General features: G+C 42.5%; 1 protein-coding gene across 1 annotated transcript in view; it reads left to right on the top strand.

Moving 5' to 3' along the window:
* SORCS3 (sortilin related VPS10 domain containing receptor 3) overlaps positions 1-26,306 on the top strand; it is a 597,918-nt gene that overhangs the window by 431,203 nt on the left and 140,409 nt on the right. Inside the window, exons 8-9 of the mRNA XM_048505478.1 lie at positions 17,021-17,110; positions 19,027-19,206. Of these exons, the coding sequence (XP_048361435.1) occupies positions 17,021-17,110; positions 19,027-19,206 (270 nt within the window). The remainder of the gene's footprint in view (positions 1-17,020; positions 17,111-19,026; positions 19,207-26,306) is intronic.

The raw sequence follows: 26,306 nt of genomic DNA, 5'->3' as shown, positions 1-26,306 counted from the left end.
AATCCTGGCGAGGGGCACTCCTATGGAGCGGGGATGCAGCCCTTGGGCACGAAGATGTACTAAATACTCTAACAGCAAGCCCGTATCCACCCCACTGTCAATGGGGCAACCAGAGGCTGCAGCGAATGCCTGGAGAGCCCGCACCGCCTTATCATATTGTCTGCACGTGGCCGGAGCTAGCGAACTTAAGACACCTGTGATCACGGTCTGCGGCCAAGGTTCCATAGCTCCTTCGGGACGGGCTCTGGGAACTCCTCCGACCCTGGGGCCAGGCGCCTGAAGCGATCCACCTGCTGGCGAGAAAGAGCATCAGCAATGTCATTGATCAGGCTGGGTATAAAAGTAGCTTTGAAGGAGATGTTGTGCACCAGACTTGTGAGAACTAAGTCCCTCACCAAACGCATCACCCGATCAGACTTGCATGACTGGCGGTTCACCACTCGAACAACCGCCTGATTGTCGCACCAAAAGAGAACTCGCTTATTCCTCCACCTGTCATGCCATAAGTGCACTGCCAGCACTATTGGGAACAGCTCGCGGAAAGTCAGATCCCTGGTGATGCCCTCCCTGTGCCATGCAGGGGGCCAGAGGCTCCAAGCCCACCTTCCCTGAAAGTAAATACCGAAACCGTGCGCTCCCGAAGCATCGGAATGCACCTGCAAGTCATGGTACGTTTCCAGCGACGACTGCCACAGGGATATTCCATTATAGCATGCCAGGAAATCCTGCCACACCCTCAAGTCCTCCTTCATGCCCTTAGTGATCCTGATATAGTGATGCAGGGCTCTGACCCCCAAGAGGGATCTGGCCAGCCTGGCGATAATGCCCTGCCCAGCGTCACCACCCTACAAGTGAAATTAAGATGACCTAGTAAGGACTGGAGAAAACGGAGCTTGCACTTCTCAAGTGACAAGGCTGCACTGGCGTAATGCCCATTGGGCAAGGTGGGCAGCTGCCTAGGGCATCACCTTGTGGGGGGCATCAAAATGCTGGGTTCGTTTTTGGGTATTTTAGTGGTTTTCCATTTTTGGCCTGCAGGGGGTGCAGTTTTTAGGCTAGCGCAGGGGTAGGGAACCTGCGGCTCTCCAGATGTTCAGGAACTACAATTCCCATCAGCCCCTACCAGCATGGCCAATTGGCCATGCTGACAGAGGCTGATGGGAATTGTAGTTCCTGAACATCTGGAGAGCCGCAGATTCCCTACCCCTGGGCTAGCGGCACCAAAATTTCAGCGTATCATCAGAAGACTGTCCCTATGCTACCACCCAAGTTTGGTGAGGTTTGGTTCAGGGAGTCCAAAGTTATGGACTCCCAAAGGGGGTGCCCCTATCCCCCATTGTTTCCAATGGGAGCTAATAGGAGATGAGGGCTACAGTTTTGTGGGTCCATAACTTTGGCCCCCCTGAACCAAAATGCACCAAACTTGGGAGTATCATTAGGGCAGTTTCCTGATGAGACCCTGAAAGTTTTGAGACTGTGCCTTCAGAAACATGCCCCCCACAGCCTGCAACCCCCATTGACAGCAATGCAGAAAACTCAATGCAGAACAAAGATTCTTGGGCAAATTTCTAGGATGTTCCTGCAGGGGGTGCATTTTGGGATGTATCGGCACCAAAATTTCAGGGTATCATCTGGAGATGATGGCACCCCCCAAGTTTGGTGCAGTTTGGTTCAGGGGGGCCAAAGTTATGGACCCTCAAAACTGTAGCCCCCATCTCCTATTAGCTCCCATTGGAAACAATAGGGATGGGGTCACCCCCTTTGGGAGTCCATAACTTTGGACTCCTTGAACCAAACCTCACCAAACTTGGGGAGTAGCATAAGGACAGTCTCCTGATGATATGCTGAAATATTGATGCTGATATGTCTAAAAATGCACCCCCTGCAGGCACCAATGTCCTGGTGCAAAAAAAAAAATTTGGTCGTGGTGGAGTGGCCGCCCATGGGGAGGGGGCATCCAACTCAGGTTTGCCCAGGGCTACAGTTTGCCCAGAGCTGCCTCGTTACGCCCCTGCAAGGCTGTGGCTACAATGTTCCCCAATGTCGAGATTTTCTCCTCAGGCAATGCGGAGGTGCCCTGAATGGTGTCAAGTTAGATGCCTAAGTAACTTAGAATGGTGGAGGGACCCTCTGTCTTGTTGGGTGCCAATGGAACACCTAACTCCTCTGTTAAATTTTGACAGGCTTCCAAGGCTGTCCTGCATTCCCCAGAACCCCTCCGTCCAATAAAGAGAAAGTCATCCAAATAGTGGGTGGCCAACCCTGAGGGAACCCTCTGTGTGAAGGCCCACTCCAGGAAGGAGCTAAAGACCTCGAAAGCAAAGCATACCACTGCGTACCCCATGGGCATCGCTTTGTCCACATACCATTGACCCTGGAAGTGAATGCCCAGTAAATCAAAATCCTGAGGGGAGACGGGCAAGAACCAGAAGGTGGACTTGATGTCACACTTAGCCAGCTCCGCCCCAGTACCCGCCCTCCTGATGAGACCGATTGCTTCATCTAGGGTGGTGTAGCACACTGAGCACCTCTCAGGGTCGATGAAATCATTCACTGAGTTGCCCCGGGGGTAAGAGAGATGTTGAATCAAACGAAATTCACCTGGAGCCTTCTTAGGAACTACGCCTATGGGTGACACCCTCAAAGACTCCAGAGGGGGGTGGTCGAATGGGCCCGCTATCCTGCCTGCCTCCACCTCCTTCCTGAGCTTGTCTGCAACCACCCCGGGTTGATCTGCTACTGACTTCAGGTTAAGGGAAAAGTAAGCCTTCCTGGGGCCCAGGTAAGGAATCCGAAAACCCAATGAAAAGCCATCCCATAACATCCTGGCCATGGCCCTCTCCGGGTAGCGGTCTAACCAATGCTTGAGGGCCACTAAGCACACTGGGGTCGGGGCCAAGGTGTACAGTGAGGAGGGAATCTCAGCGCTTCTGAGAGGTAGCTGCACTGCCCTGGCTGCTGCCTTCTTTTTGAGCTTGGCCGGAGCCAGGGTTCTGGCTTTGATGAAAGGGCAGCCGAGGGGAGGCCTTCGTGCACTGCATCCTGGTGTGCGCGCCCACACAGTTGGAGCAGGAATGCTCATACCTGCATCTGAAACGTTGACAAGAACCCTTGTTGAACTCCCAACAAATTCCCTTCACTATGGGTCTGGCTGCAGCCAGCCCCTTCTGCCCCTTATCGCCCGCCCAGCTCTCACCAGCTCCTTTCAGAGCTGGGTGCATGACTACCATCCACGCTTGGTCATGGATGAGGTCCCATCTGAAGCGGCTCTTGTGGGATGCGTTCTTGTGCACTGCTTCGTCATAAGCAATGGCCGCACCCTCTCTCGCCAGGCAGCGAGCCCAGAGGACATGCGTCATGTGGGCCACCAAGTGCCAGGCCCTTAAGGGGTAGGTGGCTGCTTTCAAGGCCAAATACTCGCTATAGCCCCTCAACCAATTATCAAATGTGTGATCTGCCGCGGGTTGCTCCTTCTTCTTCTTGTCGGCCTTACCACCACCACCCCCCGCCAGGCCCTGTTCACCCTCCCGTCTCAAGCACTTAAAAACGTCAGTACAGTACCCATCCAATGCCCGCTCTCTGAGCTTCCTGGGCATGTGAGACCCGGGAGGGTTCCCAGTGTTGTCCGAGGCTGTACCAGTAGGTGGCGCCTCCGGACTGAATGTGCGCCTGCGCTTCACAAGCCATGAAGGCAAGGAAGGTGCCCTCTCCCCTTGATACCAGTATTCCTTCGCTGCCTGCATCTCGTCATCCTCTGGGGACTGGAAAGACTAAAGGGTAAAGGTAACTCACGGAAAAGAAGGGCTCTCCCTACTTCCGCTACTCAATAAGAACAAGGCAAGCTGAATCCCCTCACAGGGATCACAGCCTAATACCAGAGCTCCTTCTTGGCCTTACGCTCCCACTCGATGACGAAGACACCACAGCACTGCTGAGTCTCGGCTGCCAAGAAGGCCGAGCTCAGGGTGTGGCGCCTTCTTATAACTAAGCTCCTCCTGCCCTTTGGTCTGTAGACCAATCAATGCAAACCTTGTGCATGCTAGGGCCCAAGCAATGCCTCTACAATGCCTTTGCAAACCCCTTATTGCCTCTTTGCTCACCACAGCCGCAATGGCTGCACCCGGTGATTCGGTTGCTGCTATTTATTTCACTTTTGTCATTTACATTTAGGAGTTCCCACCCAGGCACTCCTGGTATGTATAGGTAATCAGTCTATAGCTCCAGTTAATTCCCCCAAACTTAGATAGGGACTTATGGTCACACCATCTGATTTCAAATAGGTAGCCATTTTGGTGTACAGTGGAACAACAAGATTGTAATGGGACCTTAAAGATAAACTTTGGGTTGCAGTAGAAGTGTGCAAATGGTACATTCCCAAAGCTCCATTCACTCATTTTAAATCTCTAGGACTCCTAGTTAATGACCAACATTATATTTGGATCTACCTCACCTACCTTCCAAGACTGCACAATTATTTTAAATGTGAACTAAATTATTTTACATGAGAAATTAATATTATTCTCCACTTTGTTGATTGATTTCTTACATAGGAACCAGTCCAAAAATTGGTAAATGTGATATAATGCAAAGAGGTGAACCAGAGTTAGAAAAGGAAAGGCAAAACACAGGGCAGGGAAGACAGATGTGTTTCATGACAAACACATTTGTCCAAAGGAATCATTTCCATTGGCTAGCTTCCCAATTAAATTCATAAAATGGAAAGCCAAAAAGGCCCAGATTAATGTGCCAGTCATTAAGCAAAGGATGAGGGGAAAAAGACAAACCCAGCTAATTCTGGACTATGCATGATGGATGAATGCAGAGAAAATAATTGGATGACATTCATCAAATATGAAATTAAAGGTGGTGTCAAAGGGAACAAAAGCTGTAATAATCTCTGAGATTCAGTCTGGGTAACTTTGCTTATGGGAAAAGTTCATCAAAATAAATTAAAAGAAGTTCCTATACTCCTGATCAGACCATTTCAAAAATGGTAATGAATATTTGATAATTACTGGACATTTTTATTACTGTAGGTTTAAATTATGAAAAGGATATATCCTTGCTGAGGTAAGCATCATATTGGTTTCTTTTCACTGATGGAGTGAAGCTGCAGCCTACTGAATAGTCAGCTGTATCAATCCATTATTTTATTCTCCTTAGTGATTTTCACGTAACAGGTTGGAACTAACAGGTTGGTCAGTGAACAGTCAGATGTGAACTGTGGATCCAGTCGGGTATACTGATAAATGAAGACTGGCAAGACCTGGGTTCAAATCTCTACTCTGCCATGGAATAAACTGGTTGACTGGGGGCAGACAGTCTCTCGAGGCACAACTAGTTAAGACCAGGGCATATCTTTCAAGAGTCAAAGCTCTCTGTGTTAGATACCTGGTCAGATACCTTATTTCCTGGTCAGAAGGGCTCAAGGATCTCCATTCCAATTTGTATCTGATGAAAGGAAGTTTGACTCTTGGAAGCTTATACCCTGGATCTTGTTTGTCTTTAAGGTGCTAATAGACTCAAACCTTGCTATTTTAGTGCAGACTAAAATGGCTACCTGTCTGAAAACAAATGGTGTGACCATAAGCAAGCAATCTCCACTTAAGTTTGAGGGAGTTAACTGGAGACATAGATCAATCACATAGGTCCACCAGGATTGTCTGGGTGGAAACTCATACGTCAGCAGGCAATTATACAATTAAGAACTGAGTTTTATTAATAAAATAACAAAAGTAATATATTTTAAGCAATAGAATACATTCACAGGGCATACAAAAGCTGAGAGGAATTTGGACAGGGATTTAGGGGTGGGTGATACCTACCTGTCCTGAAGGGACATCTGGGGAAAGCTGTGCTGAAGAGGAAAACAACCAGTGTTTTCAGGAGCAAAAGGAAGAGCCCACAGGCAAGTGGGTCTGCATGCCTAGATCCAGAACAAACATGCTAGGAATGGTGCAGAATGGTGCAGAAAGAAGGGAAATTTGAAAACTCTCCTGCTGCTTGAATTCCCCCATAGCCCAACATACTTACACCACATGAAAGTGTGGCATAAGTCTGCATGTTCTGAGGTTGGCATTCCCAGGCTGAAATACTTGTGGGAGCTCACTACAGTCAGCTCCATCTTTAGGAATGCCACACGCCCCCCCTCCTCCACATGCCAGCATCCACTCAGACACCAGCATAACTCTGTGGCAACACCCACTTCTGGATTTGCCTGCTTCAGAGCTGTGGAGTGGCAAGACAGTGACACATTTTTTCCCTTCACCAGCGTGGGTGCCCCTTACACTGGTGAAGGGGGCAAATGTATTGGCACGGTCCTCTGCCACTCCCAAAGGATATTTGGACTTCAGTCATCTGGGTTGGGCTGCCTGACTGGCTTTTAAAAATATATCTGGTTCTTATTTCAGGTTAAATGATCTCATTCCAATACACATTTAAAGTAAGAAATATGCAGAAATTAATGTAGACCCATATACAATTAACGAGAAGGCCATACATTCGGAGTAGAGTCATATTCTGGAAATCTACTGCTCTGAAGAACTGCTTCACTTTTCTCACTCTCTGTCAAAAGCACCGTCTTGTCCATTGCAGATCAGATATGAGATATCTGTGCATTATGGTCAGCCACTGAATGACAGATTCTCTATAGAAATATGCCACCTTCTAGAGATGATATGATTGCTGACAGTATTATTGATGCTATGGCAATATAACATCTTGAAATTTCAAAGGAAGGAAAAAAGAAAACATCTCAGAAGGGATTTTCAAAAAAAATATATTGCATTGGATACTGGAAATCTTAAATGCCAGTAAATGTTTCATGTAGTAAAGAAGAAAGTGTTGTTTTGTAGCACCTCAAATCCTGCCTGCCTGCCAAAGCAAGCATTATTGGATGGAAAATTTCATCAGTCCCAGAATTTTCATAATGGAATCAGTGGTTGTTTAAATTATTATTTTAAACTTATTGCCAAACTACTATAGGACCCATTAAAAATATAAAATTCAATTATCTCTAGAATGGCCATGATGAGGAGAAAATAATGAAAATCCTTGCTAAGATAATGTTTTTATGCAGCCTGTCCAGGAGCCTACCTGAGGCAGCTTACAAAACTGAAGTAATAGACAGCACAGTCCAAATGGAGGGGAGCCAGGGCCATTTTAACAGCATTACAGGCCCCCAGGCAAAGAAGTACACTGGAGCCCCTACCTACACAACCATTCGCATTATGTAGTGCATGAAATGTGTACACATGCATGCACATGTGGTTACAGAGGTGACCGTGAATCACCCTATAGCCTAAGCAGGCTTGTGTCACACTTTTAATTGGTGTAAGCCTCAGGTCAAGGAGAGTGGTGTTCCCAAGCTGAAATGCCGGCAGAAGCTGACTAAAGTTGGCTCCATCCCTGGGAAGTTGGCCCATTCACCCCGCACTAGAGTTTGCTCAGATGCCAGCACAGCTTTCCAGGGGCACCCACTGCTAAGTGTGGCTGCATGGAGCTGTATGGTGCTCAGAAGCTGCTCGTTTGCCCTCTTTGCCAGGGGTAAATATGCCAGCAGGGACCTCTGCTGCTTCCAAACGTCATTTTGCCCCCTTCCCATCTGGATTTGGCTAAAAACAAACATTAAAAGATATTAATCAGTATTCAGCATTTTAAAAAACCCAGCTCAGTATAAAAACAGACACAAAGATGTGAATCACAGCATCTCAGCAGCAGTTAGGCATTTTTACCTGATCAAGGTAGGCAATTAAGTGTTTAAGCTGTAAATGTCCTGGTTGTATTCATTCATTTCCCCATATTTCCTACTGAAAGCAAACTACCTTTATAAAAGTTGGCGCTGCAGAAGTGGAACATGTCTATAAAGCTTTTGATGAGGAAAAGCATTCCATCATCTGCTGTCCATCTGCTTATTGCCATTGTCATTCAAGCCTCTTACAGGTAGAACTACCATTTTTCGTTTTTGCCCTAAAAAGAAACTGGAGCAAATTTGACATTCCTGCTTGTTTCAAACATCTGAGGACTTTCAAAATAAGCTGAAAATAGAAGTAATTTGGTTTTTCAAAGTGTGATGGTGGGAAAGGTGTGTTCAAATATACCAAAGAAGTTAGAACTGTCCTACTGCATGAGTCACGTTTTGATCAATATATGAGCATAATCCTTAGGAATATAGAAAGTGCAGTTTGTGATACTGATTTTTTTGTTTGCAGCCTAACTGTTACTAGAAGTGTGTCATGCTTGGTAGGTTATAACATCTCTGGTACCAATCATGCTGCAACCAAGTTGAGTACTGCCCAGCTATATGTTATCGTAAAGGCATGCTTTCATAGGAAACCAGATGTGCTTTTTATTTGTGGGACCTGCACATACATGTCCACTCTCTTTACTCACCTGCTTATATTGACTAGTTATTATTTATTTATTTATTTATTTATTACCGATTTTCAGAAACAGATATTTAAAATAAATCTTAAATGAATCTTAAAACTAGTTCCTAAAAATCAGTACATAATGCTGCTCAGACAAATTCAATAAAATGAAAAACACTTACTAAAAACATTACCCAGACAAAATTGCCAGGTCATAATCTATGAAGTAGTACATGGAAAGATATTTTACAGTCTCACATATAGATTAATTATCCACTCAGTCAGTTTTGTTAAAACATTTAATAATTCCAAAATTTTGCCCTTATAAGTATGAAGAGGACATTCTCTTACAATGTGATTCACTGTTTGTCTGCCATATTGCTGTTCTTATATAACCACAGTTCATGTTATGAGGTTCACAAACATTTTTAAATTCTAAATACAAATACTTTACAATGCTGAAATCAAATTGTACTGCCACTTCACCATATTCAAGTAGCATTACACATATACATTCTACTTCACATTCCGATGAAAATCAGTAGTATGGATTTGTAACAAGTAAAAAAAAATGATAATGCCTCAACCCAGTTGAATCTGAATTGATTAGAAACTTCTAGACTCCTGCAGACTGATCCTTTTTGTTTCTCTTCAAAGTTTGATTATATCACTGTATAACCTCATTTAGCCAGACCTTTTTGTGCAAGGCAAGTTATGTTGCTGCTAGCTCTCTTCTGCAGTGGGATAAAACCATTTGCTACAAGGTAGATGGAACTTTATATGCATCTAGGAGAAGGAGGAATGTAAAGCTTCCTTTCTATGAACTGAAAGTTTATTTGGTATAAGGCAGCAATAATCAAACAATTTACCTATTGATTATTAATTGTGGCCAGATGTGCAGATGCTTTATAATAATCACAGGACATGGCTTGGATTAAATTGGGTTGCAGCCCTTTATTATACAGAAGCTGGGCAAGCAAGAGGAGCACATCGTTAGGAGCCGGTCAGCCCCCATGGCTGCCACTGGCAACAACCCCAATCCTTATTGGGGATGACAGAGAAGTACTGGGCCAGGGGGCGTCCACCCATCCTTGTGGCCCCGAAACTGCTAGGGTGTTGGGCTCGCTTGCAGAGGCCTCCACGGCATGCGCCTTGAGCCCGCCACACCCCAAGCCTCTTATGGAGGCCCCCACACATGGGCAGGTCCGGCACACAAGCGAGCCCTCCCCCACAAGGATGCACTCCTCTGACCAAACCGTTCAGGACTGCGACAATAAAGAGAAAACAAAACCCCAACCCTTACTTCAGGGTGTGTGGGTGGGTGGGTGAGTTTGCTTCCAGGTGCCGAAAAAGGTCAGAGCAACTGCGTGCTGCCTAATATATAGGGAGCAGTATCCACCCTCAAGCATACAAAAACAATAGAATTCTCTTATCAAAGATTATGAAGATGGCAAACCACATTCAAACAAAGCTCATACCTTTAAAATCTATAATAAAGCCTCATTTCCCCTAAAACCCTTCATAGCCTGCTGTTAGAAGGCAACTTACAGGCCAATCAAGAGGCCACCACAGCCAGGGACAGCATCACTGCTGCGCCTCCATGCCACCTCTAGAGAGTTTCCAGACAGCGCAGAGAGGCAATGAAAACCAGAAAACCTCTGGCTGCCTGAAATTCTTCCACTGGGCAAAACAGACTTACACCCACAGGTGGGATCCAGCAGGTTCTCACCAGTTTCCGAGAGTGGGTTACTAATTATTTGTGTGTGCCGAGACGGGGTTACTAATTGGGTCTGCTTTTCAGTCTCCACACCCTTGCCTCCCCCTCTCTTCTTCTTTCTCGTAGCCCGGAGCTTGCTGGCTAGTAAGAGGAGGGACCCTTTAACTTCTGTTGGGTCCAGGGGACTCTTTACTTGCTTGGTAGGCTATTTATTTTGGCACTCTGTTCATTTTATGATAAATTGTGATTTACCATGATGTTTGGCCACTTTAAAGCTCTGTATTCCTGTATGTGAGAATGTTATGCTAATCTGTGTCTCTAATCCTGGATTAATTAATGTGAAATATTTGCAAAATATACAGTATGGATTGCAAATTCTAGTTCACAATGGATGATGTTCTAGGTTTTTTTTTACTTTAAACAGAAGAAGAAGAGTTTGGATTTATATCCCCCCCTTTCTCTACTGCAAGAGACTCAAAGGGGCTTACAATCTCCTTGCCCTTCCCCCCTCACAACAAACACCCTGTGAGGTAGGTGGGGCTGAAAGCTGTGACTAGCCCAAAGTCAGCCAGGAATAAAAAGGGAGTGTTAATGACTGATTTTAGGTATTTATGGGGCTAAAGGATTTATTTATTTATTCATAATTAGTCTTGTATACCGCCCTTCCCCCGAAGGGCTCTGGGCGGTGAACAACATGATAAAAACAATAATTACAATACACCATTAAAACAGATTAATAACAATGCATTGCAGTGGCGTCCAACATAAACACAGACTTCATAAATCCACCCTGGAAAAACAAAACAGAGAAGTGAAGAACCCAGAAAGTAAAGGGAGGAAGGGGCGAGGCGCACCTCAGCAGCCAGCCTCTAGCGCCCGGTGGAACAATTAGGTCTTACAGGCCCTGCGGAGACTCTCAAGGTCCCCTTGAATAACTGGTGGTAAGGTGTTCCACCAGGCAGGGAGACCAGGGCTGTAAAAGCCCTGGCGAACCGGGTAAAACCAGCCGCATCTATCCGAGGGGCTAGGGACCACCAGTTTTCGAAATTGGCCTCTGACGAGCATTGGGGGGGGCGTTGGCAGGGACGTGTATGGGGTAAAGGCGGTCCCGAAGATACGAAGAGTCCCAGGCGGCGTGAATGGGCCTTAAAGGTAAAGCTTACCCATACCTTATGAATGATTCGGAACTCAACTGGGAAGCCAATTACGCAGGCGGCGCTAGCACCAGAGTTGGATGTGTGTTCTCTGAAGGCACCACCGAGTGAGAACTGCGTGCAGCCGCATGCTGGACCAGCTTCAGCTTCAGCGAAGCAAAAGCGTAAGGGAGGAGGAGCGCATAGAGCGAGTTACAATAGTCTAACCTAGAAGGTGACCGTTGCATGGATCACAGTGGCAAGATCCGCCTGGGAGAGGAGGAAAGGGGCCAGCCGCCGGACGCTGTCGAAGATGAAAAAAAGCACTTAGCCGGGTTTGTATGGCGGGCCACCTGGAGTCTCCATTGAAAGAGGCGAATCCAGGTGGACCCCCAGGCTGCTGCTTGCGGAGGAGGCGGTGCCAATGTAGCCCCCCCCTCCCACTCCGGCGATTGAAAATCCCCATCCCCCGCGCAGCCCAGCCAAAAAGGACCTCCGTCTTGATGGATTCAGTTTTAACCTGCTGTTGCAACCAACCAGCAACAGCCTCCAAACTGAGTGCTGTTAGAGCTGCGGGGAGGCTGACGACTGCCCCTCCATCAACAGAATGAGCTGACTGTCATCAGCGTTACTGTGGTGACAGATCAGCCCAAAACTCCGCACCAACTGAGCAAGGGGTGCATATAGATGTTAAACAACAGCTGGGACTTAACAAGCTCCCTGGGGCGCCCGCGCCAATGAAGCGGGAGGCACCTCTGGGAGAGCTTGCTCCCGCGCACCACACTTGCTGACTCCGGTTCCGGAGAAGCGAGACAATCCCACTGAAGGACGGTGCCCTTTTACCCCAGAAGCGACCAGGCGGTGGGCCAAAGAGGTCGTGATGGAAACGACCATATCAAGCGCTCGCGGTAAAGATCCAATAATACCAGCGAAAGCGTCGATCCGCACTTCTCCAGTCAAGATTGTATCACGGAGGCGTGTCTGTGACAGCGGCGAGGACAGTCTCCATCCCAATACCCAGCCACGGAAGCAGGACTGGAAGGGATCAAAAGCCCGTGTGTCCTCCAGAGAAGCCCTGGAAGCTGCTCCAACACCCACTCTCTCAATTACCTTCCCCAGAAACAGAAAGATTCAGGCAGATTCAGTGGTGGCCAGATCTCCTATGGATCTAGCGATGGTCTTTTCAAGAGTGGAAGCCGGACCACTGCCTCCTTCAACCCACCCGGAAAGACTCGCTTGCTCAAGGGAGCCATTGATGATCTTCAACAAGGTGGGGTCGGTAACTCCCCTGGCAAGAAGCCTTAATAAGCCAGGAGAGGGCACGGATCAGAAGGACAGGTAGTAGAGTCCTAACAGCAGCCAGGACCCTGTCGAAAGCAACATGGGCTTCAAGAGAGGCAGGGAAAACTGGGCCAAACAAAGGGGCCAGAAGGCGGCAAGGAGGCCTCTAGTTAAGCTAATTGTAGTCAGCGTGATGGCCAGGAAGGTCCTGGCGGAATGACGCAACTTTATCTGCAAAGAAATACGCTCATAAAACACTCACGAGCCAATCTCCAATTGGGAATTTGTTAGAACCTCTAGATAGTGAGGTCCAAGACTAGACCAAACGAAACGAATTGGGCTGAAGGCGAGGAAGCTAGCAGATCGCGAGAGGAGGAGAAGAAAACTCTCTTAGCCTCCTTAAATTACCATCATCTCATAGGCCTTCATAAACGTCCTATAAGATGTTCGCGCAGCTTCGTTACGAGATTTCTTCCACACTCGCTCCAGCCGTCTGAGCTCCCATTTCATATGGCGTAGCTCCTTGGTATACCACGGAGCTAGCCGCAGACTGCTGAAGCAGAGAGCGCCGAGGGGCAACTGCTTCAATGGCATCGGAAGCCGGGCATTCCAGTCTTCCACTTGTCCATCGGCGTGCCGGCAGGCTCAGGAGTCCCGCCAGAGCATTCCAGGAAACCAAAGTGGATCCATATGCAAGTCTCCCACGGGCGGACATAAATCAGTCCGTCGCCTAGACAGGGGAGGCACGGCAAGTCCATCCGGACCTTTAGGGCATAATGGTCGGACCATGGCACTCTATCAGTAGAGGATACGACCATGTTAATTCCCCACCCGAAGACCAGGTCCAACGTGTGACCAGCCTCGTGAGTGGGGCCAGAATTTATTAAGGAGAGGCCCAGCATCGCCATGGATGACACTAGGTCCGCAGCCACCATACATGAGGCGGTGTCGACATGGACGTTGAAGTCCCCCAAGACAATGAGTCTGGGGAACCTCAGTGCCCAGTCAGCCACCACCTCCAGTAGCCGCAGCAGACCGTCCCCCGGTGCGCTAGGCGACCGGTACATCAAGTCTGTGCCAGGGCACTCCTGGGTTTAAAGCCCAGTAGAAGCCAACAAGGTTGGCTTTGCCCCTGGGATTACATCTAGTCAGCCCCCAGCTGTGCTGGCATCCACCTTTAGGCTGGCACAGCTCTGCAGGTAGCAGGCTGTTCTGGGTTGAGTGCCGTGGAGCTCCACAGCATCCACTTTCTTCTGTGTTTGCCCTCCCTGTTGGTATAGTTGCCACTTGCACCAGCAGGGAGACAAACGTGTGAACACAACCCCAAACCAATTCCAGGAGCCACTTGCCCTCCCTTCTCTGGATTGGCTGTAAGAGATCTAAAAAAGGGAAATTAAAAAAAGAGTAGATTTAATCAAGCCTCTAAAGCTTTAGTGAATAAAATGTTTAGCCTGACTGTAAAAGGCTAGCATGTTAAGTATCAGGTAGTGTATCAGGGGCTACCCATCTCACCACCAAAGGTGGGTGGGAAAATATGAAGCAGGGCTTCAGATGACTTCAAGCAGGCCGTCCTTCAAACATGGCTGTTTTCAGAATGCAGCAATGATCTAATACATACCAGGTAAATTCTGGATGGAGACTATGAGTAGAATTTTATTGTGATCTAAACATTGAATGTGTGTCTAAGTGTTGAATTCTGAGGCCAAACTCTAGGATCCTTCTCAGGTGAATGTATTGTCAAAGGCTTTCACGGCCGGATTCAACTGGTTCTACTTCTGGTCCTTGGACACAGTGTGTAACAGACTTCCCTCTGTGATACACCTCTGAAGATGCCAGCCACAGATGCAGGCAAAATGTTAGGAACATGATCCACCAGACCACAGCCACACAGCTCGGAAAACCCATCAGAACCACTTCTCAGGTGAAATTTTTGTTGTAATTTCAAAGGAGATTGATAGAATTTCTATAGGACATGTTAATGTTTCTGCCTACCTTTTCAAGATAAAAATCAGCTGCCGCTATCTTTCAATGGAAGCAAGCAAGAAACTCCACATGAATGGATGAAGTAACCTGTAGCCAATGCAGCAGAAAATAGTGATTAAATGACATTATAAAGAGAAGATGCAGCTCTTCTCTCTGGCTGTTTCCACACAGCAGCGGAAACAAACCTCCACCGGCTTAAATTATGGTGGTGGAGGCTTGGGGACTGCTCACACGGTAGCATGTGAGCAGCCCCAACTTTCTCCCCAACTTTCTCCCCAGCCGGAGAGGCTGCTCCGCACACCTCTCCTTTGGTCCCTTCCACTTACCTCTCCTCTCAGCGTTGCTCTGGAGGGCTAGAGAGACATGCCCACGCAACCTTCCGACCTCCAGGGGTCAGAGGGCAGTGTGGGAGTGTCCCTCCAGCCCTCCAGAGTGACACTGGAAGGAGAGGTGAGTGGAAGGGAGGGGGAAAGCGGCGTCTTCCCACCGGTGCAGTTCACACAGCGATAGAAGCGAAAGAGCGCCACTTTTAAAAAAACCTACCGCTCCAGCAGAACAGCACTTAGGGACCAGTCCCTGGGTGCGGCTGTTTTGCGCATCTTGCGGAAACTACCTCTGATTCTGAAGAAACCAAGAGAACCAAGCATTGCTTTTGTTAAAACATTGCCTGAATTTTTGCCTTTGTCAAGGATAGGGATGGCTGACATGTAACAATGTGACAACAGAAAATTCTTTTTGTTTGGATGGATTAACTATATACTAATAAAAGTGTTGTAACTGACAACTCCCTGCAATTTCCCTTGCTAGACTGTGCAACTGCTTTTAAATTATAAAGCATTCCTCATTGCCGCAAAACAATATCTTCTTGTTAAGAAAATATGCAACTAGTTCTAGCCTTATTCACTATGCATCCACTTAGGTTCATTTGACAGACAGTTGTGTATGCTTCTGTCTTGTTTTATGTTCTATGAGATACTTTTTTTGTTAGCAGCAGCAGGAATGTTTTTGCCCATTTCAAGAAAACGGAATAAAAAAGAACTATTGGCCTTGCATGATGCAATGTAATCCTTTCCTATACTTTAATTATGCTGCTTCAGAAATGTATTGTTTCATAGGCTCATTCCGCACATGCAGAATAATGCACTTTCAAACTGCTTTCAGTGCTCTTTGAAGCTGTGCGGAATAGCAAAATCCACTTGCAAACAATTGTGAAAGTGGTTTGAAAATGCATTATTTTGCGTGTGCGGAAGGGGCCATAGATTTTAACTCCTTGTTTTAGTAACTTTTTCATTAATTCTTTTCTTGTCATTCACTAATATTTCAAGTCACTTTTTAATTACTTATGGACACATTATTTGGATACTTAGATATCTTCTCAGTAATATTCAGTTGTGAGGTCTGTGAATTTTTCTTCAACTCCAACTCCATCTACTGACAAACAGTGCACCATATCTAAAATGCATCTTTCAGTTGTCCACATTGTGTTCTTTTTTAAAACATTCAATGATCTTGATTATTTGGCTTTCCTAATTCAATTTTTTCATGTCTTCTAATTTTTAGCATGTATTTTATTTCTAATGCATTTCAAATGGTTTTCTTTTCCCCACAACATTACAGTTTTTCCATATGTTTATCAAAAATGGCCTCTTGGCCATTTTTGGATGAGCTTAGCTTAATGTTGCACTAATACTTTTTGATAATTGCATTTGCCATGGCTGACACTCATCTTAGTGTTTGCAGGAACAGTCCTTCAGTTTATCAAGATTATTTGAATCCTAATTGTGTCCACAGGTATCTTCACAAGTGTGTGTCATCTGAGCAGGAAATGTGATAATTCTCTATTGTTTTATCTTTTTAATTAGCAATGATATATAACCCACATAAAATCAAAAGAGTAATTATGAACTGTCCTCATAGAATATCCTTCTTTCACATTAATAATAACCCCTTTAATCCACTTGTTGACAGCAGTTTCTTTCTTGATTTATTCCAGTAGTGGTAGCAAAGATGAACTGTAAGAACGGTTTTTTCTTGTCCTGTGACCCTTGAAAGGAGAGATGTGGTTAGTTTGGCATATTTTGTTCTTAAGAAATCCATGCTGGCTGCTTGCAGTTTACAAGTGGTTACAAATGGATTGCTTTATAATTTGTTGTAACTGTTTTCCAGGTATTGAAGTCAGACTAATGAGGCTATACTTCCCCAGGTTAGCCTGGATTCAATACTCACAAAATTGTTAGAACAAATTATAAAGCAATCTATCTAGAACCCCTTTAAGGTTGATTTCTGGAAACTACTTGGATTTGTTACAAGTAAGCCTACTGTTACAAATAAGCTGACTTTTTATATGATTCCAAAATACCAATAGAGACAAGCAAATTCAGAATCACATGATTATTAATATGTTATCTAATTTAGGATTCTTTGAACAGTGATCGCGTAATATTATTCTGAAACAAAAATGTTCCAAGTTTGCCATAGAATGACAAAATATGTGAATATATAGGCATTCATTGTAATTTTGTGTAATTTTTCTACAGGTGACTTCTGGTGGAAGAGCAAATTATTATGTGTCCTACAAAAGGGAGCCCTTCACTCAGATAAAATTACCCAAATACTCACTGCCAAAGGTAAATGTATCTCTTTATACACAGTTCTGATAGCTATTCATTTATTTATTATTTTAAAAATTCAGATGTGATCTCCCTGTCAAATAGTACAGTACAGTAAACCTTTATTAGGCATAAACCTGTCAAATAGTTTACAGTAGATTTTTAAAAAACTACAGATCAACAAATGCTTCCTATTTTATTGCAGTCATTTATATTTTTGACATTGGTTTCTGTTTTTTTTTGGTTATTCATTTTACAGATTTGAATAAACATGTTGTGTTTTTAATATTCAATATTTGTATGTACAATATAGATCATACATAATGAACAGTGCTTGTTTATCGGTGTAGAATTAACAACAAATAGGGCTGATGATTTTCTGTTACATGCTTAACTTTTAAAGGTAGGCAAGTTAGGTGAAAAGGCCTGCAATGATGATCTCAACTGGTGGGCAAGTTTGTATGAAGGAGTGTGTCATCATTTTCACTCACTCAATACCTCTACCGCCTTCTATACTTTCTGTCTTACAGGCACAGGTTCAAGGTTACAGGTAGATCAGGCAGTCACAGTTTGTCTTGCTGTTTTAAAAACATAGAGACCATTTCACATATGAGGTCCTCTCTCTCACAGAGACGTCACCCTTTTAATAATCACCCCTCACTAAGACTGCACAGAGCTATTGGGGCTGAAGACTCAAAAACAACTTCATTCATGTACTTCCACCATTTATTCATATTTATATATAGACTGAGACGTTTCAGAAATTTTATTTTAGAATCATTCTCCATCTTCATTCAGTTTCCCAACTCTCATATTTATTAATTCTAGTCATTAATTCTAGAATAGGTTCTGTTGTATGGGATCTTTGGTTGGACATAATGCTCAGGTCACATTCAGATATGCCTAATCAAAAAACAAACAAAAAATTAAAAAAGCTATTCATTGGGAGTAACTTGGAAAATTTTTTTTTACTCTTGGCCTCTCCCCCCTTCCCCCCTTCCTCCGTTCTTAGATATTAGTTATCCTCAAAGCTACATTCCCCAGGCTGTCCGAAGCACACCTCAAATACTGTCAAAACAAATTCCAAAGCATTAGATGAGTTAGTGAAGAAGGAAAAGCTGGGAAGTAGAGAGTTCACTTACTGTCTGTCTGTCTATGAGATAAACTGGCAGACCAGCTGCTTTCAGCACCAACACAGAGTTAATGTGGGGTGGGAAGAATGGAAGGGAAGACACATTTTTGAATAGGGCTTGGAAAAACCCAAGCTTTTTGCTAGTTTGTTTGACAAACAGGTCAGTATTCCTTATCTCAAATCCAATTCCACCAGGACTACAGTCTGTGTGGGAGGATGAACATCTGGTTCTGATAACTGCTAGGAGAAGGTACAGAGCCTGTGCTGAAAAAGTTTTGACACAAGGACAGCTTGTTTCATTTGGTTGCCATTGTGAATCTTCACATGATGAATAGAAACTTCAGCTCCTTTTTGTTACAGGAGGTTCATTGCTTTTATTGAAATCTCAGGCTTATTGTCTTGGCAATGTGAGCAAGGCTAACTTGACAGCTGTACTTTCTGTATCTTCTGGAAAGAAAGGAGGCCTTCAGGCTCTGAGGCTGTGAATCTTCCAGGAACAATAAAACTGACTTGCAAATGTATAAATAAAAAATGAAGTCGGATGAAACTCCTTCAAGGACTCTGGAATCTCTGTCCTTCCTCCTCAACCACCCTGCAGCCATTTTAAAATTAAAAAACATACAAATAAGGAAAGTCCTGAATATGATAATTTATTGGCTTGGTCTAATGGAAAATTGTTTAACATCATCCATAACTCATGGTCCTTTCTCAGTTTTAGCATAAGTCATCATAATTGCTTTGTGTCCCAAAGGGCAAGGAAATATAAAGATCAGGGTAATAAACCTTTTATCTTCTTTAACAGGACATGCACATTATCAGCACTGATGAAAATCAGGTGTTTGCTGCCGTTCAGGAGTGGAATCAGAATGACACTTACAACCTTTACATCTCTGACACCCGTGGAATCTACTTTACCTTGGCCTTGGAGAATGTTAAACGCAGCCAAGGACTAGAGGGGAATATCATTATTGACCTTTATGAGGTATGCTTGGGGCAACCAACCCCTCTCCTTGTAAGGATAAATACCATTTCCCAGTATGAGTGTCAGGTAATTAAAAACATTGTTGTCCATCAGCAATAATTCTTTCAGTGAATAAATACATTCACAGTGTTGAAATGGTTGCAGTGCATCAATAAAGGTGATATTTTTAAAGATGGGGAATCAGTTCCACTAATGAATTATTAATTCACTGAAAGCTAATCAGAATTTGCGGAGCCATCTAAACCGTGTTGAAGATGGGATGCTGATAATCATTACTGGCAACAGATCTTTCTTAGCTTGGGCAAATATTAGGAAGAACTGTTTCTCAGCAATACTGACATCCCTTAACTGGAAATGCAAGTAATACATATCTGAATATACCAGTGCAGTGGGAAAAAATAACTGCTTCCAAACCTTTAGTAAAACAGGAGACCTGTGGCACGTGTGTTCATGAAAGCAAATGGGTGTTATTTAGCTTGGTGCCCATGTATACAATGGACATATAAACAACCAGACTCTTCCCTCTGTCCTCACACATCCACACTTTGCAGCTGAAATTTGTTTAGAAAAAGTTGGCAATCATGTGAATGCAATTAAATTATGAAGTGTCTCCATTAACTATTTAAAACCATAAATTCCTCTGTCTAGCAGATCATCTTATTCTGATGGAAAATCTGGCAGTCTAGCCATGAATATTTAACAAGATTTTGTGTAGTATCTATGGGGAAAATGTTGTTGGACTTCTGCTGGCCTGATTCTTTAAATGTGCTGAAAGATTCTGCTTGGATCATGATCATGGGATTCTGCCTATAAAGGGTATATGAATAAATACTTCTGCGTGCTCCCAAGACTACTTCAGAAGAGTAACTGGATCTTAACCTCAAACTGGTCATGATGATACTCCAGATACTTTTCAAACTTCTGGAATTATTGCCTATCAAAGACAGTATTTTCATACAAACAAAATCTAACTATTCAGTGATTTGATAGAGTCTCTTGGTCATCAGGATTAAAGTTCCCATTTTCACCTACTGTAAGTCTCAAGACAAATGTAGAGGTTCTAGTTTGGAGGAAATGTCCAAGGAATTTCAAGGAGAAGAAAAGCAGCATGAGTTAGTAATATATGTGAATAACACAAGAGAGAATGAGTCTAAGTTACTATTATGCAGAAAAAGCAATAGTTTTAGGAGTTCTGCTGCTAAAGAGGAATTCCTCTGGAGATGAGATTAAAGCCTTCTTACTGGATTCTTAAGAAGCAATTTGTTTTTTGATAGGCTATTTTGTGCTCACTTCCTCCGTGGATTTCAAAAAATAGGTCTCTGTCTTCACTTGGGCAGTGTCAGAAGCCTTTGTAAGAAACACTTTTTATGTCTGAAATTACACTCCTTTTTTACCTTTTTGTGAGATGCTTTTCCATTTCTCTGCCAGAGATGAGGAGAGGCAGTTGATAAGTAATTCAGCAAGACGATTGTGGTATAAATTATATTTCTGTGCTACAGAATAAGTCAAGCTGGTGTAGGCTTCAGAAAAAGAAATCCTAAAAGTAGAAACACATTATGGCTTCCCCACACCTCTGAATCCACATCTTTGCTAGATGTTTCAACAGACTAAGAAGAGACAGAAAACCCTAGTTCTTAGTTTTAAGTCACTTCACACCCAAACTTTTATCTGAAGTGCAGAAAACATTTGTACTGTGATATTTGGTGGAGGACTTGAATTCCTGCTTGCTGGAATCCATTGGGTTGTGCCAAAGATTTGCAGGATTTTCTGATTACTTTCTGTACTAGCCTGATAAAATGACATTTTAATTCACCTACACAAAATAGTTCTGGGATACCCTCATGACTAGCAACATTAAGGAACGGTCTGGAGATGGAGAAATGTAATGGTACCCACCTCATTTTGACAAGTCATCCATTGGACCAGAATCTGGTATGGGAGCAGTCAGTCCAGTGTTTAGAATGGTAAAAATCTGAGGCAATCCTTCCCAAAGCACAATGGGATAGTTAATTTCATCTCTATAATGGTATTTTACTCTTTTTATTTTTTCTTCATATCTCAGATGGATGTCTCAGCAGGGCAGAGATGGCAAAACCTAGTGACACAGTTTACAGTATGCACCTGATCAGAAGAGTTACCTAATACTCCTTGCCACAGAAATGCATTCCTTGAAATGCATTCCTGTGCATAGTATTTACCCAGGGACTTAGGAGATGTATGCACCCATTCAAATTTAAAATAGGGTTGAATATATTTATTGATTGATAAAAATAAAGCATTCTGGTGGTGGAAGTTCAAGACTGTGTCCTCCCTACATCTTACCTTTCTATGAGCTGTTGTTTGAAGTTTTAATTTTCTCCAAGCAGTCCCATTGACTCCTTGATGGATACTAGGGTGCAAGTTAAGTTGTATGTGAGAGGGAGGAAAAATGTTGAAATGAATTATTATAATGAATTAAATTGTTATAATTTGCAATTATAATTTGCATATTTAGCAAAGGCTCATGGGTATGCTGTTAAAAAAAATTAATTCATTTTTATTTTTAGTTTTATACCTTGCCCATCCCAGAAGGGCTCAGGGCAACAACAACATGTTAAACCTACATTACAGTTAAAAATAATTGTAAAAAAAAATTAGCAGGACCAAGCCTGCTAAAAAACAACCTTTCTTAACGTACAGAGCCAGTGTGGCTCTGTGTAGCCTGGGCTTCTGAAGCACTTGCACTCATGCTCAGCCCAGCAGGGGGTGTGGCCTCATGGAGGGCCATTTTGCACCCCCCCCACATGACCTACAATGGTGATGCCCGGAGCAAATGTCCACGGATGACCCCATTGTAGCTACACCTCTGGGTGCAACTAGCTTGGGACCTGGGGTGGAAGGTGACTAACTGTCAGGAGGGCCTTCTGACATCAAAAGGGGTTCCTGTTCTCTGTCATAGTAATGTGTCTCACTTTCTGTTTCCTATTGCTGCTGTGCTTTGTAACATGTAGTCATTTAGATTGTGCCCAAGCACAGACCCTTCCCGCTGTTTCTTCACATGGCTTTGAGAAGTAACAGCTTTCACATTCTTGCTCTGTACTGCTTTGCTTTGATATTTGGGATTGAGTGAACAGAGGGGATAGAGTGGTGGACATAAAAAGGTGTTGTTGAAAGACAGTTCCCAGAACTGGCTTTCTTCTTGGCCATGCTGTCATCTGCCAATAAAAGCTTCTGATTGAAATCACTGAGCTTGTTATTGGTTGCAGATCCAGGACTTGACACTAACATTCGCTCTACTGCTGGGAATGCCCCAGCCACCTCCCCCATGCTGATGTCTCATTGGGATGCCAGCACTGCTCTGTAGCAGCCTGGACTTCTGGATTTTGCCGCCATTTATATTATAGTGAAGATATTTACATGTAACTCCTCAAATTTCAAACTTTCTGATTGCATAGTCCATCTCTGGATTGCATAGTCCGTCTCTGATTGCATAGTCCATTTATATTATATTTTTCTTCACTGATTTTTCTGTCCCTAAGCAATTATGTAATACTTCTAAATCTGCAATTTCTAATTTTATTACTCTCTGGCCTGGATTTTTAATCTGATCTGTAATCTAAATAAGACCATCTGCTTGATAGTATAATTTAATATTAGGTACTGCTAATCCTCCTTTTTCTCATCTTGTAAAACTTTGAATCTGATTTTTTTTGCCATTTCATATAAATGCAGTGTGCAGCATACTCTAGATTGGGCTACCCAAATTTCAAAATTATTTTAATTTTCTTTCTATTAATTTGTAATCTGAAAGGGATACAGATTTTTCAATTTTTTCCATTATCAGTGTTAGTGAACCTATGGCACTCCAGATGTTCATGGACTACAATTCCCATCAGCCCCTGCCAGCATGGCCATTTGGCCATGCTGGCAGGGGCTGGTGGGAATTGTAGCCCATGAACATCTGGAGTGCCATAGGTTCGCCACCACAGCATTATATATTGCATCAACAGTTGTGGGCTTGTGCGTTTGAAATTAACAGTGCCATATCATCAGCATAGCTTTTCACTTTAAACTCTTCTCTATGCACTTTTAATTCTTTAATTCTAGAGTCTTGTCTGATCTCAGTAGCCATTACTTCTCTAGCCCAAGAATGAATAAGAGTGGTAATAATGGAAATCCTTGACATGTTCCTTTTTAAATTTGAAATTCATCTGTCACAACTCCATTTACATTACTGTAAGTCCATCTGGGCCAAGTATTTTGCTTTTTTTCCTGTTCCATTATGGCTTGTGAAATAGTATGATCTAATACATCCCTATGTTCAGATATGAACTTCTCAGAATACATTCCTTTAATATACTCCTCCATTCCACCTCCTACTAAAATATTGTTTCTGTATGTTTTGAGGAAAACAGAGCAAATTGTTCCTGTATCTACATGTGTAATTTGATCTCCCTTCTTCACTTTTGTGATTGTTCTTCTTTCAGTTTCTTTAGTGTGTCTGACATCTTTTGGATCTATTTGTATGCTCAAAAGGTCCCTGTTTTAAAAACCATAATTTCTTCTGTATTTCTTCAGTTTCAGGCATGTCTCATTGACTTCTTAATTGCTTGATGTCAGGGTTGCATTATCAAGATAGTTTTATGCAGTTCCTCCAACACTAGTAATCTCTCCAGCAGTTACAGCTATTAGATTCCCTCTGATATAAGCTTTACTGGTTTCCCAAATTATTGCAATAGGGATATTAGCTGTAATATTGTTTTTTTAAAAAAAAAATCTTCTAAATCCTGTTTACATTTCTTTGCTGCTTCCTCTTGTAGTAAAATATTATCATCCAATCTCCATCTTCCCCTTCTGCCTCTATTATGGTGCCAAGTTACTTCTACTGGATTGTGATCTACAAAAATCTTCAATTGTATATTCACATTCTCTGGATTGATGATTAAGGTTTTAGATATTTACTGCATCTGTAAATGTGATTGATGTCTATCAGAGAAAAGTATTCAGATTTTTAATCTGCTGTGGACCTTCCAATTTTAGCGTTTCTATATAAGTCAGCACATTTTTGGGACGTAATGTCTTCTTTAGTTTTACTAGACCTGTCTTTTTGGGGGGTTCATTACCCTATTCATGCCATTGTCTCTCCTTTCTGGAAGTCTAATATAATTGGAAGTTTTTTCCATTTTTTTTATTCTTCATTGTTTGAGGTAAATTCATGGCTAATGTATAGATCTTCTTCTGAAGACCTAATCTTTAAAATAAGATATCTTCCTCCTGGGTTTTTAAAATTCTTATACAACATGGATATATAAATTATTTACATAAACCATGATATCTTTTTTATTATTTGCTGATGACACATACCTTTTGTCCAATTTATTATTTTTTAAAATATATGTTTATGGGTTTTTTTCTTTATATGAGTTTCTTGGATACATATTATATCAGCACTTTGATTTTAACTAATTAAACATTTTTGGTAAATATTTTTATTTATTTGAAAGGGGAATTTAGGCCATTTTAGTTAATTGATAACAATCTTCTTGTCCATTTTATTCAAGTGTTGCAGCCATCTGACCATAAATATTTTCACTTCTTCTGCTTCTGTATAAAATTGAAGTAATAGTTTATAAAATCATCCTAATTAATTTTCTTTTTTGTTGCATAATCTTTTCAAATTTTGTCAGTTCCCTTATTACACCCTTGCTATATCAATTTCCTTTTTAAATCATGAAAATAATTAAAAATAATTGAAACTAATCTTCTTCTTTCACTGATGCTCCTTTTATTTTCTTATTTTCAATTGTGGTGAATTCCCCTAAGAGTTAGGTAGAGATTTTCAATCTTTTCCCCCAGATTCCTTGAATGGATCCTCAATTGATTTTTTTTTCTGCAATTTGTTTCACTTGCTCTATTGTAGTGATTATTCTTTTTCCCTTAGATAATGCCTCTTTTAAAGCAACTGGAATTCTTGATCTATTTCTTTCCTTTGTAGAATTTGTCTTTAAAAAATCAAAATTCTTCTTTTTTCTCAAAAGACTAGTAGGCAAGTCTTGGAAGATTTTCACTTTTCCTGCCACTTTAAGCAAGGATTCTCTTTATGTATCCATGTTTCATGTTTTCTATGGGTAAATCTGACTTAGATATCCCATGGTAATTTATTCTTAAATGCTAAGCTTGGATTTATTCTAAATGTCTGATCAGTGTCTCATTCTAAATGCTCCTTAATCTAAATGTCTGATAATGTCTTCTTGGGAAAATTATCTTCCAAGTTTATCTTACTAAAATCTTTTTGAATTCCTCTAAATTATAGATCATTACTTCTAGCCTTCACTTCAAGGTTTCAGTCCTTTGTTTCGCTTTTTCAGTACATAGATCTTGCCCTTCTGGGCGCAATTCACCTTTCTGTTTTTTTTAAATTTTCACTATTTCTTATGTGTCATCTTGTATACTTTTTAAATATCAAGTAATCCTACTGATACCTTCCACCTCACTTTGCACTTCCTTTCTTATCTGTTCTTATCTTTTTATTTTTGTGCACCTGTTGACGTTATATTTTCTGTTTTTCCTTCCTTGTTTTATTATTTTATACAATTTTTCCATACAGTATCACAAGAACTGCTCAACACTATAAGAGCCAGCATGATGTAGTGGTTTAGAACAGGGACTCTAATCTGAAGAACTGGGTTTGATTTCCCACTCCACCACATGAGTGGCAGATTTTTATCTGGTGAACAGGATTGGTTGCCCCACTCATATACATGAAGCCTGCTGGGTGACTTTGGGCTAGTCACAGTCCTATCAGAAATCTCTCAGCTCAACTTACATCACAAGGTGTCTGTTGTGGAGAGAAAAAGGGAAGGAGTTTATAAGTTGCTTTGAGACTCCTTATGGTTGAGAAAAGGGGTATAAATCCAAACTCTTCTTCTTCAGAAAAATCTTTTACTTTCATTTTTTTCAAATATTCCATCTATTCCTTATACAAGAATACATTTATTTCAGTTAGTCAGTTAACTCAGACATTTCAATTCATTGCTTACTTTGTGAAGCAGATAATTCAGACATTTTAGTCAATTCAAATAAATAACTAATTAATCATCAATTAAATCTGTACAATTAAA

Source organism: Sphaerodactylus townsendi, linkage group LG08 (genome assembly GCF_021028975.2).
Source record: "Sphaerodactylus townsendi isolate TG3544 linkage group LG08, MPM_Stown_v2.3, whole genome shotgun sequence".
NCBI classification, from domain to species: Eukaryota; Metazoa; Chordata; class Lepidosauria; order Squamata; family Sphaerodactylidae; genus Sphaerodactylus; species Sphaerodactylus townsendi.
Note: the sequence above shows the minus strand (reverse complement) of the source record. Positions and strands in the feature narration are given on the sequence as shown.